Source organism: Pseudopodoces humilis, chromosome 3 (assembly GCF_049639895.1).
Source record: "Pseudopodoces humilis isolate 2021_Gansu_Grassland_sample_001 chromosome 3, ASM4963989v1, whole genome shotgun sequence".
Taxonomy (NCBI): Eukaryota; Metazoa; Chordata; class Aves; order Passeriformes; family Paridae; genus Pseudopodoces; species Pseudopodoces humilis.
The window spans coordinates 65,285,004-65,305,987 of NC_142202.1; the positions used below are offsets into that span (position 1 = coordinate 65,285,004).

The following is a 20,984-nucleotide window of genomic DNA, read 5'->3' on the forward strand; positions in this document are numbered from 1 at the left end:
TCAACCTCAGGAAAAAATTAAGGTCTCACCTGTGCTGCTTGTTAGCAGATACTCACTCAGCTGATGGACTGCTACCTCTAAAAATTGCATTCCAGCAAAAAGATATGATGAGCAGAGGACACTCAGATAAGTTTACACAAGGAAAAGAGTTTTTCTGACAAGCCTGAGTCACACTGTCCGAGGACAAACAACTCCACATCTTTTCCAAATAAGCTGCAACACAGCTTGTTTCAAGCAGAGGAATGACACAGAGGGTGCCACTGTCACCACGTCTGGCTGTGAGTCCTTCAGAAGTCACAGTGACACCCTCCCTGGCTTTGAACACTGGATGTTGAAAGCCAGAGCAAACTTCACACTTCAGGGTGCTGGACAGCAGGTGGTTCTCACTTGTATTTAACCCAAGAGGTACAACAACAGGGTTTATATATGGTGATTAAAAGGTTCTCTATGGTAAACCAAAGTAAGCCCAGAAACCACCCCTCTCTGTTCAAAACCCAGGACAAGGGGTCAGGCCTTGGCTTGTTCTGTTTGCAAACAAATCATGGACAGAAGAAAAGGACACAGTGACATGTTTCTGAGAAGTCAGATTAGAGGCTAGGAGCCCTGAGCCAATGTTTGCCCTGGCTGGAAGAGGAGGTGCGCCTCAAAGACAAGTTGCCAAGTTTTATCTGTGGCACTTGTGTCCTGCTAGGGGAAGTCCCTCAGGCCCATGCTATATGACAACACTATGGTGACCATGAGGTTATCAGAATTTTCTTGTTTTCAGGAGTACTTTTCTCTTCAGGTCTGGCTACAAGGCAGCATGAGGGCTGGCAAGAGATCACAGCATCTAGAGGAGCACTTACCGCTTTGAGGAAAGAAGCCCAGTAAACATTTGCCAGCCTTTTGAAGATACATTTCTAGATGGAGGCAGAAAGCACTTTGCACTGTCTCCCCAGGACAGGGATGAGCATTTCTCAGCATTGAAACCTTTGTATTACTCACTCTAGTTACCACTTTCCACCTTTTACTGTATCTGCATCTGAAATCATCTATCATCTTCACTTGTCCTTCCAGTAACAAATGTTGAACCTTATATTTTGGTTTCTTTGCAGAATACTCTGCCTACTGACCATTATTTATCAATGGTAAATTGCCTGCAGAAGCCCAATATGTGATTATGAAAAATTAAGCAGGGTGGGCACAGCTTGCAGAATCCCAAATGCCAGTGCTGATGGTGCACCCAGTCATGGATTTATCATTGAGGAGGGCACACCAGTAACTCAGCTGGTCCTACTCTACTTTAAAATTCCCTGGTAATTAACAAATCCTGGAAATATATTTGAAGTTTTGGAAAATAATTAAAAGAAACACTCTCTAAAAATCTTTCTTGATAATACCATTCCCTAAATTTAAAGGTTTCTTAAAAAAAATTCTAGATTCCCACTAATCTTAAAGATCTTCTGAAAAATCCAGACTATGTCCCTCAAACTTGAATAACATTCTCAAAAAAAAAAATAAAAAATCTCCACTCATACATAAAAAAGTAAACAAGCAAACAGCTCTCCCATCTCTAGGATGAAGGACAGTAGTTTCTTCCTAACTTGTTTGATCATTATCTTTCCTGACAGCCACATAGCATGGGAAGCACAATTAGTGCTGCTTTGTGCTGAGTTCTGCAGCAGGTGAGTGTTGACCCACTGCTCACCTTCCACTGGTTTCTTTGACATTTTGGCCAAGTGGATTTTATGGAGTTGTCTGCAGCTTTTTTGTTTATTTTGGTTTTTTTGGGTGGTTTTTTTGCCTCCCTCCTTCTTAATCTTCCTTACACAGCCTTTGAAAAGGCTATGATAGAATGATGTCACACTGGTAACAACTACTCTGTAGTTGTTAGATGTAGTGAGCTCTTCCATCTCAAAGCTGTTTCCAAGAACTGAGGTACATATTGATTAAGAACATAAATTGTACACTCTCATTTGAACACTGACTGTGCAGTCGAGAAGACAAAGGAAGTACTTTATCTTTATATACTGAAGATTGATTTTGTTCACTTGCACTGCAAATTACTTTACTCTAAAGGACGTTTTGCCAGTACCAGTAGGATATGTAGGATATGTAGTCCCATTAGATCAGGCACTGGCTTCTTTCTAAAGAGAGAGTGTTGCAAGAGTCCAGAATGAAAGGACTCAGGTGTGTAGTACCAGAAGCAGCTCCACACGTTGGACAGATGATCACAAGAGTCTAAGCTTTTTTCTCTTTTTAGCAATAATTGACCTCAATTAACTTCAAGAGTTTTCCAACTTGGTAAAACCCAGAAACAGTGAGGTGGCATTACTAATACAGGAAAGCAAATATTATATTAGGATAAGAAATACAGTGAGCACCATGCACATAATCTGAAAATAACAGCTCAGTGCTGACTTCTAATGAGATTTTGCAATTCTGCCAGAAGAGGCTTCCCCAACAAGGGAGTAAAAATCTGAGCTGTTTATCATTTACTACTGCATACTACAACTGTTAGAGACAGCTTCTTCAAAATCTAATATTGCCATATCTATTTTGACAGCCGTAATCTTGGGTAAACAACACTGAACATAATGTGATTAGCAGTTATAATTTCCATTTGATGTGAATGTAATAACCCTAATTCAAATCTAAACCAGAAAATGAGGAACTGTGAAATTTTCACCCTGACAGCCCTGGAAATAAAGTTAAAGAGACAACCCATCTCCATGCGGGTAGCTGTCTAGGGCTCTTGAGAATGGATCACTTGAACCCCAAGAAATACCACTTCCAATAAAGCCAATATAAGCATCTAATATATGTTTAACTTTAAATTACAAAGGGTGCATGTGTTAAGAGAATAATGAATTTTTTTTTACACTGCATTAGTTAGCACAGTAAGAAATGACTCCTGAGTAACAAATGTGTTGTTATTATTGCCAAGCACCACTCTTGGAAATCAGAAACAAGCAACTGGTAGGTTATTGACAGTGTGGTCTAATCAAAGAGATTTTCTTATTCTTTCTTTTATTTCAATTTCTATTTTTCTTGTGTTGCTTTAAACAACCTACCTAAGTAATACAGCTTCTTCATCGTGTTTAGGAAACCATTCTAATTTAATAGGGACTAATTACAAATTTACCTGCAGGCTAAATTTTTTGCAAAGTAGTTTACTGCTAGTTATTTCAGAATATCTCCCCTCTTTGACAGCCAAGCCTTTCAGATGCAGTTATGGGCAGATAATGTTATATTACCTACTTGTATAAAGACTTTTTTTCACAAAACCAACCTTCCCACATTTCAGACATTCCTTACAGTCCCTCAAAACTTCTTACCCTTCCTGCAATTACACAAATTTGCCAGAACAGGTTCTTTGTGAGTCAGAGATCAGAGCCCAGTCTTGGTGCAGTAGTACATAAACCAGTCCTGTCTGAACTCTTCTTAATCACAGAAAGCAGCACACATCTGTGGAAGACAAAAATCTTTTCAGAGATTCTTTTGTTAGTATTCTCTTTTCAAAGTGAACAAACTTTTTCTATTCCCTAGTTTTTAGCACAATCTGAAATTAAAGAGCAAATATTACTCTCTGAAAGATGTAGCTGCTATTGGAGAGTGAGATAAAATAAGCCCCAAAACTTCAGGGTGTGAAGGGAAAAGAAGATAAAAGGTACATATGAAGGTTTTCCAGTGGTCTTATATGATTTATTTTGCATGTAATAGAAGATTGCAGATGGAAGTTCAACCCTCAACTTCAGAGGTCCTATGAGAACATCAGTAAAAGATAACTCCTCCATGTTCTGCATATGCACTGTGGGAAAGTGACAGTAATGGCTATGACAAATTGTTATCTAAAAAACCCTGACTCAGGACCAAAGCCCTACACAACCCGGCAAGGTACTCTGCACACATAGGATAAATTAATCTTTATTTAATAAAGTCAAGCAGACAGCTCCACTAACACCTCATTCCTATGTGTCAGTCATTGACCTTTGCAGCAAGCCACAAGCATAGTTAATTAAAGGAAAAAGAACAGCATAAACATCTAGGAAGAATTCCACAGAGCAGCTCAGGTAGCAGATGTGATGTTCTAGCACCTGCCACTGTCCCAGAGCACACATCAGATATCTCTTGCTAACAGTGGTGTGCATGTACCTACAACTTCTGCATTGTACATTGTGCCCAGATCCTTCTCCTGCTTGTAGGGGCTCTCTGTGCTGTGTTTTGTGTGTCCCATTCCTTGTGACTGAGGAAATTCCTTGTGACTTTAGCCAGAAATGATTCTGCATCTCAGTATTTCTGTTGTCTGTTGCATTTCTATTAAAACCAAGTCATGTCTATAGGGCACTAAGGCACTCGTTCATGAACTTCTTAAGGAACAAATCCTCTGTTTGAATAATTGCAAATGAAAAGTTAAATCCTGAAATTCAATTGCAATCTGAGTTTTCACTGCAGGCCACAATGTCCTAATAACCTAAACACTAGAAAAATGGAAAATCTACATAGCAATATAATCTCCATGGAGAAAGAAAACTCCAGATTCAGAACAAGTGCTTTTCTCTTAATACTGAGCATATCTTATTGGAATTTGTAATCCCCCATCGTAACCTTATGTTAACTGTTTTGACAGAATGAATAGTGTTTTCAAGCCATATAATTTTGATATCAAAATAAAACTATTCAACAACTGCAACAAATAGGAAAGCCACCATTTGATCCCACAGTGAAGAATGGTGCACTCTTAGCTGCTGTATGGTAAACAATTAGACATTAATAGGGACAAATGTGGATTTGACCCTCACTTGTCTGCCTTTAATCACAGGCAATGTGAAAATGTTTCAGGCTGAACAGCTGATGGACAGAAGATCACAGAATGCTTTCATTAACTCACAACAATGTCCCCAAACTACATGTTTTCCCAAAGTGAGGTAAGGAAATGAATAGATATTAAATAAGGGAACTGAAAGCTATTGTTTTGTAGCAGGAGCAGGAAAAGTGTTTTGGATGGAGAAATTGCAAGACATTTAAAAACTCAATGTTGCTGTAGAAAATAGCCAAAAAGTAACTGCACAGTAACAGCACCACACATCACAACAATTTACGGATTTTTTTTTTGGTTGTTTTTTTTTTGACCCCCAAACAGATAGTTTGGATGGAAATAGAGAGTTCTGGGAGGAGAGGTAAATATGTAGAGATTTCCTGGATTGATAAATTCTGTTTTTAACTGTTGGAGTCCAAGATTTTTTTTTTCTGTTGGGTCTGGAGTCCAATTCTTTCGTATAAGGACTCCAAAATCAGTGCAGATAGTTTTAAGTTTGTTTGTTTGCTTGAATTTGTAATCCCCAAATCAGTCTTGCAGAAAGGGGCAGAGAGTACTCTAAACTGATGAAGGGAAGGTGTAAAGGACTTGTGATGCAAGAGACCTTAAAAGCTTATGCTTTTGATATTTCACTAATTTTTTGCTGCTGTGTTAATAGCTGGAACTTCAGGTTTGCAGTTTAGTACAAGGTAAGGATTAAAAAATCCCCAGGTCTTAAGACTTGCACAAACAAAATTCCCCTAAGTCTTGGAACATTTAGAACCAAGGCACACGGGAATGAGGGCTTTAAATGATCTTTCAATCACTACTTTTCATATCTAAACAGCAATATTAGAAGTTTTGGGTCTGAGGCGAAGACTGTACTGTCCTTGCAAAAGGACAGCTTAAGGAAGCCAAGCTGGAGAGAGGCCCAGAATATATATTTTCCACCAAAAGCAGCAATCAAATAATTTTTTTATTGTGGAAAACAATGTCAGAACCGGACTTTCTTCGTTGGAGGGAATGAGGCAGTAACCCTGCACAGGACAGGACACTGGGTAAGGAGCATCTTCCTCTTTACTACTCGTGAATGAATGCCTGTGCTACACAGACCTCTTTTTTTTTTTTTTTTTGTGGCAGCTACTTCATCTATTTGAAACAATACCAACTTTGAAACAGCTAAAAAAAGCAGTTCTGGGGTACCCACCCTCTGCTCAGCACTAAGAGTATGGTCCTCTTCTCCAGGCAGACTCAGTGTTGTGCATCTCCTGAATACAGGCAATTGCAGCTGACCTGCTGTCAAGGGATACCAAGCACTTCATTTGCAAATTAGCTATCCACATAAATGTCTCTCTGCTTTTATATTTCAGGAAAGAAAATTAAAATAGTTGTATTGGAAAATTGTGAAACTAATGTTATCATTATTTCTGCTCAAGAAATAACTTGCACCATTTCAGGTTTCTTGGCTGTGGTGATTTTTTCATGTTCATGTTGCCATGTTTAAATTTTTTATACGTCTTTGTAACAGGGGAACTATAACCCAGTCATGTAAAAAACCCAAACAGAACTGAAAACCTGTACATCTGTTTTATGTCCTATGGTTTAAATATTCATTTACCAGCAAAAAGCTAAATGACCAAAATAAATCACCATAATTGCAAAATTGCTATTCTCCACTCAGATTTTAGGTACAGAAATATTTGTAGCAGAAATACCAAGGCTTGTCTGAATGTGTCAGCCCATGTGAGGGCACCAGAAGAAAACGGAGGGTTAAAACAATAGCACTCTATAACCAAGTACACAGACACACAGAGAGCAGTCAGCCTTGTAAACACAGAGAAATGTGTTGCTGTTGGGATACAGCTCTTCTTATCTAGGTATAAACAAGATGATGGAAATGAGACTGTATCACATGTGCCATTCTCACCCCTCTCACACAACCAGAAATCAAGTTACAGCGAAAAGGACAACCAAAAGGAGGAAATAAAGGCAATGGGAAGCAACAGTGCCTAAGATTAATGGAAGCCAAGATAAGCAAGGTTCAGAGGCCAAAGCTCATCCCATAGTCGAATTCTCCAAGGCTCATCAAGTCTATCCAGAAATGAGTATTCGTTCCCAAGAGATCTGTTGAGGAAACTGAAATCCTAGTTTTTGATGTTGTTCAGTTATGATTGTGGGAAGCTTGTGAACATCTGGGTATGAGTAAGTGCAGCTCATGACACAGTGAGTGAGAGTGGTGACAGTTGTTATTTAAGGTATCTCTTTCTCTTTCTGTACTGTCTTACACAGACTTCTCTTCCATTAATTTACTGAAGGATTTCAGGTACTAGAGGATTCCTCTATTTGAAAGGAAATAAGTGACTAGCTTCCTTTAAAAAGAACCCCAAAACAACATCTATTTGTCTGATGGCAGCGATACACAGTGAGGAGCTTCTGCTGCTGGAAACATTTGTGCTAATTATTTTCCCCCTTCTTATCTTCAGTGGAAGTGAAAAAGAAGTGGAATTGATCTCTTAAGTGCTGTGCCCAAAGAAGAACTGTTAAGGAGAAACTACTTTAATTAAAACAAGATGAGCAGCAGCACTTCAGGACAAAACTGCACAGCCATCAAACAGAGCAGTGGCTTCGGGACTGCAGAGTTCACAGTAATTAAGAACAGAGATGAGCAGCTCTGGTGGGAAGAGCCTGAGCAAGGCTTAAGTCACATTGTGACCCACAAAATGATTAGTGACACCCAAAGAGAGTTTTGTTTGGACAAACAAAGCTGATCAACACTTAAGAGAAAGGATTGGGAATATTAACTTGGCAGACAGTATATGAACAAGTTTACCCATGGATAAGATGCAGAAGGAAGAGAGAAAGTGACCAAGGAATTAAACTCTCCAAGACTTACAGGAGAGCGGGAGAGAGCACAATTAAGAGCATTCAGAGGATGAGTTGTAAAGCTGAGAAGGGCCAAACCAGAAAGACAGACTTCTAGATCTCAGGGGAGCGTGCATCTGCCAGGCTGACAGATTTTCAAGGTGTTTGCCAGTTGCATGAAGGGGGTAGGTGCAGAATCAGAGATGTGTTCATAAAGATCTTCCCAAGGGCCGAGCAGGAGTAGTTGCTGAAACTTCAGCAACATCTGGCAGCTGCCAAGCAGGCAAGGGGGTTTGCTATTGCCCAGCCAACATTTGCACAACATACCTCCAGAAAAGGTCAACACTTGAAGCTGTTATCGAGTAGCTTTCTGTAGAAGTTATTCCAGGCATACAGATGCCTGAAGGCATCATCCATCAGGGGATTGAAATGGGAGGGAGGCATCCAAAATGAGGAAGCTCTTTTAAAGAGGAACATCACTTGACAGCTCAAGTCTGCGCATATTTGCCACAGTTCTCTTTTCTGCTTAAATGCAGAATCTATCAGGTTGCTGCTATTTTTAAACACAATACACAGATCACCACACATTCATTGGAGAAATAGGTATAAATGTGGAAACATCAATAAGAGCAATACAGAACTTTTGGCATTAGTTTGTACCTCAACAGCATGTTTAAATTTTAAAACCTATGTCATATAAAATAATGAAAAGGACAAACATATTTCAAATACTTATTCCCTTTGACATTTTCAATTGTGTTCCTTAAGGGCTTTTAAAAGTGTAGGACTTTTATATCTTGAGTATATTCCAAGCAGAGGTAAATATACAGAAATAAAATGGTTGTTAAATCATGGCAGGTTATGTTATTAAATCATCTCAGTGACAAGACCCAGAAACAAGACTCGGCCCTGCCATCACCCAGAATTAGAACTGATCACTTGCATTAGCAAAAAGATGTATGAAGGCCAAATGGGCACACTACAAATGCCACCCAAAAGAAACATGGAGCAGCACTTTATATACAGCTCTGCAAGCATAATAGAAGCATTCAGATCTAGTTATATGTTTCTCCATATGAAAATCCAAAGTCTTAGTCTTTATAAGAAACAAAGAAAATATTCTCTCTCTCGAAGCCCTGCTGAAAAACCCAAACATCTGCAGAATGCAAATGAGCACCACCTGCTGCAGCCTCAACAGGCTGAAAAAAATTCTGCTTGTCTCTAGATAACATAAATAGAAACAGTTGTATGTTAAATTGCTAAAGTGAGAATCACTTTTGCTTACAGAAAAGCCAGGTTCAGGTCACCAGCTATAAGCAAGACCCCTACAGAAAGATTTGTTCAGTGGGGTTGTGGATAAATGCCATTACCTCAGAACTGCAGCAGCTCCCAAGGGAGATGTGTCATCCCAGCAGGTGCTATTGCAACCTGAGGACAATTCTGCATAAACATCTTCCATTTGAGGGTTACACCTTCTGCCCTCTCCAGTGGATGGTGAGACCATCTGGGTAATTTTCTGTGCACCACACCTTTCATTTTAATGGAAATCAGAATGCCCGAGCATTTCAGCTGTGTTATTTTTACAAAATGCATTAGTGACATTTGCTGATTGGAGTAGTTCTTTTTTAGTGGCTAAAAGCTTTTGTTCAGAGTGCTCTAATATGTTCTGCTTCACTCTTTTTTCTTTGTTTGCTTTGTCAAATATGACCATCTTAGACTCTGGTGTTAAACACTCTGATGCATCACTAGGAAAATGAAGAGGAAGAGATCAGAGCAATTGAGGCTTTACTGCTTTATGAACTCAGAATTACAGAGGTTAAGTCATCACACAAGATGCCCACAGAGCCCCAAAAGTTTTTTTCTCTTTATTTCTCTTATTTCTCTTATTTTCCCCCATCTTTTCCACTTCCTGATAAATGAGCAGTGAAAGAAGTGACATGTTTATGTCCTAGCTCTGATGCAAGCCAAGTATGAGGCAAGCAGGGGAGAAAATGTTGAACACAAGATCTGGGAGTTGTTTTTGTCCAGAAATATTGATATAGCAAGACTGATTTATTTTGTAAGTCTTAAAGTTCTTCCAAACAAAATATCTTGAAATAACCAACAGAAGGTCCCTGGCATTTCTCATTAGATTAAAGTGTCAGTGGCAAACTCCAGACACGGCTTTTTTTTTGTCTCAAACACGCTTACCAATTGCCATTCAGCTTATGCAAAGAACAGTCAGAACACAGCCAGTATCAACACTGGGAAATACAGAAAAAACAAACTAGGATGGGTTATTTGCTCTCTGCTCAGACAAATTAACTATCTTTCATGTTCATAGACTGTAAATACACCATGCAGCAATAATGCTCCCTCATACATTGACAGACCTTTTTAAAAGTCAGTGGGGTGGGGGCTCTTCGGGGGGAAAAAACCCCAAATGCAAGACAACAGCAGTATTTTGTCTGACAACACAAATGAAGCCCTTTTTCACATTATCCTTCTTTCTTGAAGGGTTTTTCTTCTTTCCTGAATATCTGGGAATGGTTGTTCATTAATGGGCTTTAGCAGTGTTTGGTTTGGGTTCACACACATCCAACACAAGCACCCCAAGGTGCAGCTCCTAAGGAGAAGCCACCCATTCTATTTTCACTGTGCTGTCAGAGCATGTTTCCCTTGCAGACCCTGCTGATCAGGAGGAGAGCTAAAGCCTTGGATTTTGCAGTGTTTTGGCAGCAGATGAACCACTCTTCCACCCCTCTCTAACCTCTTAAATAACCCTTCCAGGCCATGGTCCCCCTGCCCCAGGCTTTCTTTCCTTCACAACTCATGTTCCTTTTCCATCCCAAGAGACTCCCCTCTTTTTCTCTTCCTCTGCCCAAAACCACCACTTTCCTCTCTTTCCCACTGCCATATCTTTACCATTCACAACTGTGTGTCTTCTCCCTCAGCATCACAGGGGGATGCAGGAGTTTGGACCTGGCCTTGCAGATACCTTCTTGTCTAGAACACTTCCATGTGAGCAGGGTGTAAGGTGAATTTCATGTGACTGAAAATCTCTTGGGCTGCCATCTTTTGGCCTTTCTGTATCTGCATTTTGCTCCAAGGCTCAAATGATGATGTGGAAAATGTCTCTTGGAGCCATGCATGGGCAAAAAGAATGGAAAACTCACAAGGAAGATGCACAAGTTAAAATGGGAGTGCTACAGTATTTTTTTAATGGATGTGTAACTGCTCCCTGGTATTTCATGACACAAATTCAAAGCAAAGTCCATCAGTATTCCCTTATAATGAAATACCCATGCTGTAGCTGACAGGGATGTTTACCCCTCTACAGCAGTAGAGAGAAACCTTTGCAGCTGCTGCAATTACTTTCTTCAGATCAGCAGCTTGCCACAGTGACTCCAATTAAAGTAAACCTATGGCAGGTGCCAGGCTGCTGGCTCTGCAGAGCACAGCCCTGTATCTAGCAACAAAATCTGAACTCGAGAAGTTGTAGCAGGACAAGATTTCTTGTGCTGTCTTGGGCACACATCCTTCCTCCTACACCCAGGGGAAATAAAAGGAGCTCAGCTGCATGTCTCCGTTGTCTCACAGAAATGAAAGTCTGTGGTAGAAGTGAAGATTGAGGTTTGAGGGCTGAGGACTCACAGTCCTCCTCCCAGCCTGGGGAGACAAATGCCAGCTCAGCCACAGTTCATGTTTGCACCAAATGTAGTTCAAAGGAGACATTTGTACGAGGAGAAGGAGATGTAGTTATATCTTGGATAAACTTCCCTTTATTTTTCTCTCTTTTCTTATTTTTTTAGTGTAATTAAGCCTTTCTTTGGTGAGACCAGACAGAGAAGCTGGAGAGGAAAACAAGAGCTGCAGAAGAGGAAGCCAATCTCTCTATATATAAATGGATCATCAATGCCATCTCTGTTAATAATTTAAATAATTGAATAATTGCAAGCCGGAGAGGTATTTTGCTTTTTATGTTTGTCTTTTCCATGAGGACAGAATGTTGTGGATTACCCTCACTTGCTCAGTCCAAGTAATACAACTACTCTTGTTGCTGACTTGCCAGAGCCAATCACCTGAAGTGTACCTGTAACTGATCCTCCATCAGCCACTCTTCCTTCACCTTCACTGTAAATCAAATGGCAGGGAAATGCACATTGTTTTTTGAATCTCCTATGACTGGTTTCATACCATGCTGGTGTGCCATTGGCTGAATATCATAGAGTAAAAGAGCAGGCTTTTTTTTTTTAATGTTATTTTTTTTTTTTTAGGTACCTCCAGTTGCAATGGAGTGGGGCTAGAGTCTGACATTTGTACAGAAACTGAAAGAAACTCCTGTTCAAATATTCTGTGACCAGCAGCCTCTGTTTTGAGGCCAGGAGCCCCCTTGGCTGGACTATAGCAGCAATAAAGCAGCGAGATGTTTGTATGCAAGGTCAGTGAGTAGGCAGAGGACCCACTCTCTTGGCCAGACTGGGAGGGAGAGGGAGGGTAGCTGAGGGTCTTGAAGCTGTGGATGAATTCACTTAAGTGAGTGATTCAGAAGGGTGTAATTTAGACCAAAAAGGTGAAGATGAGCTTAGCAGTTGTTTTGGCCAAGTGGAGATTGGTGGATGGTGACCTGGGGAAAATGATTGTCAAACTGGGTAACAGAGGAGTAGGAAGCTAAGTGCTGTCCTCCTCTTTCCATATATACCCATTTCACTTTTAATCCCTCTTTGTTTGTTGTATGTTGTATTAAAGCTCAAGGCTAAAATAAAGACTCAAAATTTGAATTTTCCAAATGCTTTGTGGGCTGGTGTGGCAGTGCATATCATCCAAAGATGTGGTGTCACCTGAGGATGCAAAGTCAAAGCAGGTCCTGCAGCACCAATGTTCCTTGTCAACTTAGTCATTAAATCAATCCTGCTGCAACAGTTTTAAATGAACAAATTTGTGGGTACAGTTCTGTGGGTACTCTCTGTTCAAGTACAGTGCAGGCTCACAGACAGTGTATGGGGACATAAAGACTCATGAAATTCATTCCAATGGCTGCATACATGTGTGACCTATTTATCATCCAGAAATCTGTTTAATGCCAAGAACTACATTAGATAGTTCAAGCCACAGCTCACAGTGAGTCACGTAATGAGGTTCTTCAGATTATTGTTGTCATTAGCCCATTCCCTTCCCCCTTCTCACTTAGTAAGTTCATTTACGCAAGCACTAATTTTAAGAACGTGCAAATGCTGATTGCTGATTTCTATGGATCTGGTAAGCAGCCAGGCTTCTGTGATGCTGGCTACTATAGGCATTGGGAAGTTAAATATGCATGACCTCACATAATGCTGATCCATGGGCTTGCAGGCGTTCCACACCTGTAAAAAATCCCAGTTATTCTGCGTTCAGAGTGTCTCTGGCGTTGTCATTGAATCACTTAGTGCTTCAGTGCTCAGGTAAACTCAGAACACATTCATTATCTTTCTCTGCTAAGGTCTAGAATAAAAGAAGTCATTATTTAACCATGGTAAATCCAATATTTTGCTCTTGACAAGCATGTACATGTTGCACATGGGAAGGAGGAGCTGAATTCATACTGACAACTTTGCAGTTATGTCAAAATCTGATGAGTTTGCTGCTATCAAGATGTGGGGAATAAAATGCAGTAGTTAATATAAATAATGTATTTAGCAATAAGAAATTAATAATGCATTATTATGATCAGGGTAGCACTAGGAAATTGCCTGAGGTCATCATACACAATAAAGAGTGACAAAAGAAGTCAACTACAGCTCAAGGTTATAAATCAGTAGAATAAAATTTATAAAGTATAATCATAACTTAAGTAGAATAAAATTTATAAATCCAATAAAATCAGCTTCACCTGGTCTCAACCTAAAATATTTGTATAGTATGTAGGATTGACAATATCTGTATTAAAGAGATTCTATTAGACTATTCATAAAGGACCAAATGTTGACCTCATGGATACCAGAGGAACCTGGGCCATAATTAAAAAGGGAACTTCTAGGGTAAGAAAAAAATAATACCCCCAAATAATAGCAAATGTATGGTTTTACAGCAGAAAGCACTGCACAGAGTGCTGACTTTTCACTTCAGACCTCAAGATTTGCTTTCAGCCAGTTTCTTTCCTCCACCTGGTTGCTGTATCATAGCAGTGGTATCAGGGGCTCTTCCTCACGGAGGGAAATGCCTCTGTGAGAGGCAGCAGAGTGGTAGTGGTTCCTCCCTGCACCCAGCCAAGTGACCTCACTGGGATCACTAGGCCCCTGTGGTGTTCTCTAAGGCTGTGGAAGGTGCCCTGAGCATCAGAGTGATGTGGCCTGAAGAAACACTGTGGGCCTTTTAGTGAAACTGAAATGCCAACTGCAGTGCAAGTTATCTAAGAGTTACCACTGGATTTTTGTGGCCAAATTGTAGGGTTTTGTCTCCTGGTGGTGGCTCACAGCCAGTCTGTGACTAATCACTGATTAGTGATTCCAGCCCCGTAGCATTAATATCTTCCATATAGCAGGATTTTGAACAATGAATACCACAGTGCATGAGCCTGCACTTCAGATTGGAGGAGGGTGACAAGGACAATGCTCTACTTCAATATTGTCATTATTGCTGCATTGCTGACATTTGGTACCCTCTTTGTAATTGCTGAGGGAACAGGCCTATGGCTGTGTAAGCAGAGGTGCTCCCTTTCACAAAGGTTTGGCTTAGTTATTATTTGACAATTATTGTGTTTATAATTGCAGAGCAGACATAACAAAACTTTTCTAGCTGTAAAAGCACTGCTTCCTTGTTTGTATGCCACAACATATTGCTGCTAAGCATTCAGCTTTGGGTTTGTAATGTTTTGAAAAACTAGTTCTAAATAAACAAAAACAAAGGGAGACTGGCAGCTTTAAGCTGATTGAGTGTCCTTCAGTGTTAAAATGTGTTTGATTTAAGAACAGAAAGATTCATTAATGCCTATTTATAATCTATTTTTAGAGTAATTCCATGCAATTACTATTCATATGACTCAAGCACCCAGGCTGAATTCTAGCCAGGCAATAAAAGGATAATTTTGTAATGCCAGAGTCTCTTGAGAAGATTTGGAGGAAAATGCAAATCAACTAGTAGTTGATCATTAGTATGATAAAGCTGTGCACACTAACTCGCTTTCTGGAGCTCTATAACTTAGGAAACACTCTCAGTGGAATATAAGACATCAACCAGCACATGGGTGCAGCACTGCTGGCTTTGTAACATCTGGGCTCTGTGCAGTTGCAGAGCAAGGAATAGCTGGAAATGAGCTCACCACTCTCCATTCCCTTTTATACTCCCAGCAATGAAGTATGTGAGAAATACTGATGCAAAGTTTCCCAGGGAGACATCAGGCATAGGGGGATGGAGGGGTGCATATGCTGGCAAACACTCTTAGAAGTGAATGAATACATGTTTATAAAACCCCTTGCTCTAACACACTAAAGATCTTCTTTTCCTGTCCATGCAAACTTTCAGTGAGTCAAAGTCTTGTTTTTTTTCTCATCCTAATTCTGCTCTTCCTGACACTCCCTTTCCCCCAACACCTACATTTTATCTCCATCCTTTCTTTTCAGGACTCAGCTGGGTGTAGTGTTGCAGTGTAGGGCAGCCTGGAAGGAAGGGCTAGGAAAGGCAGCTGTTCACATTCAGTAACCTCTGCCAGAGAAGCCTTTCAATATCATGCACTTGTCAGGTTAATTCTAGATTAATTAATAATTTCTGGAAGGCAGTGGAGAGAGTGGTTTTGTCTCCAAATGAAGGCAGTGACTATCAGGATACCTAAGCTAGCCCTAGGGAAATGGTAGGTTAAGACAGAGGGTATGCAGGAATACTCTTATCCTTCTGGACCAGCGCTCTGGGGCCAGGAAAGACACTTGAGGATGCCTGATGGCATCTATTCTTAGACACCTTGGAAGGAGTTCTAGGTTAACCACCTCACAAGGGAAAGAAGCCCTGAGCACAGCAAAAAATTATTCCCTGCATTCAAGACTTACACTTCTGAAAAATCATTTTAGGCTAAGATAGCAGAAAGGAAACAATTAAGAAATCAACAACCCCGCTTTCATAAAGCATTTATTTTTTTTTATTTGAAAACATTATACAGGCATTACATTGCCACAGCCAGTCCATATAGGTGCATGCAAATATCAAAATGGAGAAAGGTTTGTTCAGCTTCTCAATGCAGGATTTGGGGTTGGGATTTTGTTTGCCTGGTTTTGATTTTGGTTCATACTTCCATTTGCAGTGTCAAGATTAGTGTGCTTTATTATGGCATTTAACAATAAAATCCTACCCATGGGGTAAAATTCATATTTGTAGCTAGCTCAGGAATACTAAATGGTTTTCAAAAAAAAAAAAAGAAGGAAAGAAAACAATACTACACGCTTGTCAAAATGTTAATAGCACAAGTTAGCAATCTCTACACTATACATTGAAACTTCTTCTTATGACACAGTGGTGCAAAATTTTCAATTGCTTGGTCTATCGTTGCATGTTTCAAAACTTTATAGCTGGAACAAAGACAAGGTCTGTCTCCCGGTGAGGGTTTTCATCCGGTATCAGAAAATGACATCAGTCTTGCTAAGGGCTGCCCAGGGCCAGCAGAATCAGAGAGTTTCAGTTTGTTCAGGCAAGGAGCTATGCTGAGCTAGAGACGTCCTACGCAACACGGAGAGTAGCTGCCGTTAGATAGCCGAGCCTTTGCTGGTGCGCACTGAGGGCTCCGACTGCAGAACACAAGCGGGCAGAAGGAATGTTTTCCTCCACCAGACCTCAGTTTTTTCAGTCAACACAGTTATTTGTAAAGCTATACTACTGTTTTCCTTCGAGGTCCATCCAGGACTAGCGCCCTGGTGCTAATCCGAGCATCCACCTTTTTTATTGGGAAACGCAGACAGCGAAGCAGCCCCTCTTTGCGCATCAAACTCCTCCTGCGCGAGAAGCACAGGGGATGGTGGCTGGTAGCAGAGCACTCACTGAAACATTCATGACTTATTCCTGTACAACAGAGCCTTTCAGAATAGCCTGATAAAACCACCCCAGGTGGCACCTCTCAGCCACCCATGGATGGCAACCCCTTGTAAGGAGAAACTAACTCCCAGCCCCGTGACCTGGCCAGGAGCTCCCTCCTGCCCAGCTGTTTCGCAGAAGACTCTAACAAGCATCTACAAGTTAGTGTCAGAAAAATGAGGGGGGGAGGCCGAAGGACTACAAACATTTGGCTTAAAATAAATACTAATAAGGAAATTAATCAAAACAGTTATGCAAAAGGAAGGAATTGTAAACATGAAACACACACGCACACAATCCTCAAGGTTCTCAGACCAACACGGGGACTAATGTTCAGAGAAAGGTATTTAATTGGTACAAAAGGTAGCAAAAAAGACTGAGATGACAGGTGCCCACCAGTGTGCCTCTGGGCACCTGAGGGAGCCATGATTGTAATCAGACCCCTTCTCCTAGGGAATGTATGAAATCCACCCTACATCAAAGCTCTCACAGGGCTCGACCCAAGGATCTTACCCTGAAGTGTCAAGGAATCTTTCTTGTGTTTTTTATTGTTTTCATTTAGACTTTCCTTAATATCCCCAGAATACAGACCTTGTTCTTCTGTGGGAATTCAGTGGTTTTTATGTTTTGTGTTTTTTTAATCCTCAACATCATATTATTTTAATCCTCAAATCCTCAAAAAATTTAAGGACAAAAAATTTCAGAAACATGAGTGCTAAAGAGATTAACAAAATAGAAGGCAGGAAAAAAAAATCCTACGTTTGTTAGTTTAGTACCAAGGCAACTTAACCAAAGCTTTTGGGCTACTTTTGGGCATGATTTGGAAATATTGCAGAACCTTCCCTCAGGTGCAGCAGGGTTGTGGCAGACAGCCTAAACACAGTGGGAAAAAAATCACCTCTTCTCCACAGTAAGAATAAGATACAGCATACTTGTGCTGTTCAAGAGCATTTTGACATTTGCCACTTCATGTCTATTATGCATATATACACTTCTCTCAGTCTGCTTCAGGGAAGTTCCTTCTATATTAAAGCAGAACAGGAGTATAAAAAATGAATGTTACCTCAGCAGAAATTCATCCTGCTTGGTTGAACTGTATGACCTTTCTAATCTCCAGTGTATAGATTGATTTTTTTTCTCCTTTTTTAAATAGAAATAGGTAAGTTGTATTTTTCAAACATGAAGGTCTACATTTTGGCTTGAAACAGTCTTTTTCAGCAGAATAACACTCAAATCAAATTCACCTTCTATGCCCGCAAGCAAAATATTCATCAACCATGCCCTAAACTCAATTTTCAGATACAACGACTGTATACTCGCTTTTACAGCACTGTTATGTGCTTCTTAAACTCCTTCTTTCTGAAGATCCTGGAGCGTTTTAAAATAACTTGGTCCCATAGCACCTCTGTGAGGTAGGTAAAATGTCATTATTCCCGTGTATACTGATTGGGAAACTCAGCCACACAGAAGGTAAGTCATGCCCAAGGATTCATGCAAAGATGTGGCAGAGTGGTGAATAAAACCAGGATCTCTCCTAGATTCCTCACCTATTGTCAGACACAGGAACACCTCGTCCTCCTTAATTTTAAATTACAAATAGATAAAGGATATTGAAATAACGATTTCCTTGTACCGGGCTCTCAGAAGAGCAAATATACAGGCAAAAATGGATTTTTCATGGTGGTGACTAAGATTTCCCCCATTCTGGTAAGGCTACTGAGGCAAAAGTACAGTTGTGTACAGAAGAGTGGAGCACACCCTCACTATTTTCACACGTCCCCAGGAATGTAAGAAAACTGCTGAATTCTTCTGCTTGCTTCACAGTTAATGAAAAATAATTGGCTGCACCCTGCCAGTAAAATGCCTTTATGCTACTGCAGCAACACCAGCAGATGGTCAGGTCTTTCTGCTCGTGAATTCCTCTCTTAATCTTCCTGATTTTTACAATCTGTGGGTTTTGGTGAAAAACTGACACATTTCTAAATAGCTATTGTTAGAATAATGAACCATGGGAAACTAAGCAAACTGGAACAGCAGAAGGCACCCTCGATGCACTGAGTATCTAAAATAAGTGCCCTGATCCACATGATATGTCATCTTTCCATGGAGAGGTACAATACATAGGAAACTAGAAAATGCGTTTTTCTTTCTACAGGTTAAAATTTCATAAAGTAAGAAATCTGTGTTGAGTCATGACTACAGAGAAACTGACTCCCTGTCACCCGATGCAGAACCTTGGCCACCAGGAAATCTGCCATGGATCATAGAGAGGTCAATGCTTGAGTACTTCACTTCTGCAAATATAGAAAGGCTAAAATGCTCGCCTTATACCTATTCCTAGAATAGAGACGGATATTGTAAGCTGTCCCTTCTCTGGATTCATGGATCAGATTACCTAGAAAGGGCAACCAGACAGATAGCACAGAGGAACTCACTGTATTTCCCTCACCAAATCCAAGTTGCTAGCAAAAATGTGTCAGGGTGTTGTTACCATGACTAACCCATCTGTTTTGTGCAAACAAACAAATTTTAGAGAGAAATTAACAGTGACTGCACAAAGTGTATTTGCTGTAAAAAGGCGTTTTTTCCACAGCTGGTGTGGCTTAGGCATAATATCACTCTGTGTGTGTAAAACACCCTTCTATTAACTTCTTTTTTTTGTAATTTCATCTTATGTATTGAATATCTTTCACAGGTAGTTTGACGTTAACCGATTCCTACACAGCAGTTTGTATTGCAAACATGCTGTTCATTTTGTAAACGAGGGACTGGCATCTCCTTGTAAGGAACACCCTGGAACAATCAATTTGTGTTTGTATGAGCTTTCCTTATTTGCTACCTTGCAGCTCACCAGCGTAACTGCACCTGGTAAATACCTTTCTCTATGTACAATACAGAGATAATGGATATACGAGCTCCACTGTCAGTAGGTGATCAACAGTCCTGGGTTTAAGCGACTCTAACGTGAGGCTCCTCTTCTGTCTCCTGCCCCAGGCTGGTGTACGTCACCGAAGGCTCCATCTGGCTGGTGGCTGGCAGGTCTACAACAGGTCCAGAAGGGTTTCGAAACTGCTTGTACACCCGAGGATCCTGGGCTACGTAGGTGGATGTGGAGGAGTAGAGCATCAGCCCAACAAGGATCGTGAAGAATGACAATAAGTAAAGTCCTGAAAACTGAGCAGAAATAACAGTGGAGTCATTAGACACAGCACAAATTAACTCAAGTTCATGAAGACCCAAAGACAGGGCTAGGCACAGATCCTTGTTTTGGCATGCACTGCACAGAACAAACTCCCTATCATGTGGATGTTAAATTTTTATGGGAATGACTCTTTGGAAGTTGATTTACTCCCCCCAGTTCCCCTGTCTTCCATAACCAAGAGCTAACTAGTGCCTTCCCCTGGGCCATGCATGTTAAGTATTGACTGGCTGGGTCTGGGGAAAGCTGAGTTTTGGTCACAGACCCAAAGCTGATTATTTCATGCTTTTAGACAAGCCAGCTACTCCTCTAAGTCCAGGTTTCTCCAGCTCCAGTGTGAGGTACCATCACCTACAGCTGTCAGACAAGCAGTGGACAAACCTGAAGTTAGTCACAGCTAAACCACATGTCTGTGAAGTTAACGTGCTGTTGGAAATATAAAAATAGAATTAAATAATAATTTCAATAGGAATTAAAAAAATATTTTATATATATATATACTTAAAATATATTTTTAATAAAGTCACTTAAAAACTACCCTGTCTGCAGCTTTTCTTGCTTGTGAACAGAAAGCAGGTGCTAAAAGACTTAATGTGACTTTGGACAGGATGAACTTCAGCTGTGAAACATGCTCTGTGTCGACATTATGAGGTTTGAAAGTACACATGGAGGGCAGCTAACTGAAAGCTCAAGTACACATATTTTGGCACACAGCTTCACTAGATCAGAGGTCAGACTGAATTTTTTGACATATACAGACTTGTGTCTGGACTAAAAATACAGCACAAAGAACCTTTTTGGCAACTTATTAGCCCTTGCAGATAAAGCTAAAGGCAAAGACAGGGTTTCAAAAGCACAGACCATTGGGTACTAGCTTTAGATACTGGGTTCTGGTTACAGGGGACACAAAAATGGCTTTAAGCCCATATGACTTGCCTGCTGATCCTAGACTACGAGTTATTTCTTCATGCATGCTGTATGTGAGAAAACATGAAGGACAAATTGCACAGCCACCTTGTTGGAGATATAAATGATTTGTATTCAGTGGAACTTCCAGAAGTGCCTGTATTCTGCAGCTGTCAGGAATCTGTACCTGAACACCATCAACTACCTGCAACCTGCTATTAGCTGCTC

The 20,984-nt window shown here is 40.5% G+C and overlaps 1 protein-coding gene across 2 annotated transcripts in view; it reads right to left on the reverse strand.

Annotated features, from left to right (window-relative positions):
- Positions 1 to 15,781: 15,781 nt before the first annotated feature.
- Positions 15,782 to 20,984, reverse strand: part of SLC35F1 (solute carrier family 35 member F1) — a 226,146-nt gene continuing 220,943 nt past the window's right edge. For both annotated transcript variants that reach the window (XM_088053739.1, XM_005518308.3), the window contains one exon: positions 15,782 to 19,825. In XM_088053739.1, the coding sequence (XP_087909865.1) occupies positions 19,601 to 19,825 (225 nt within the window). In that variant the 3' untranslated portion in view covers positions 15,782 to 19,600. The remainder of the gene's footprint in view (positions 19,826 to 20,984) is intronic.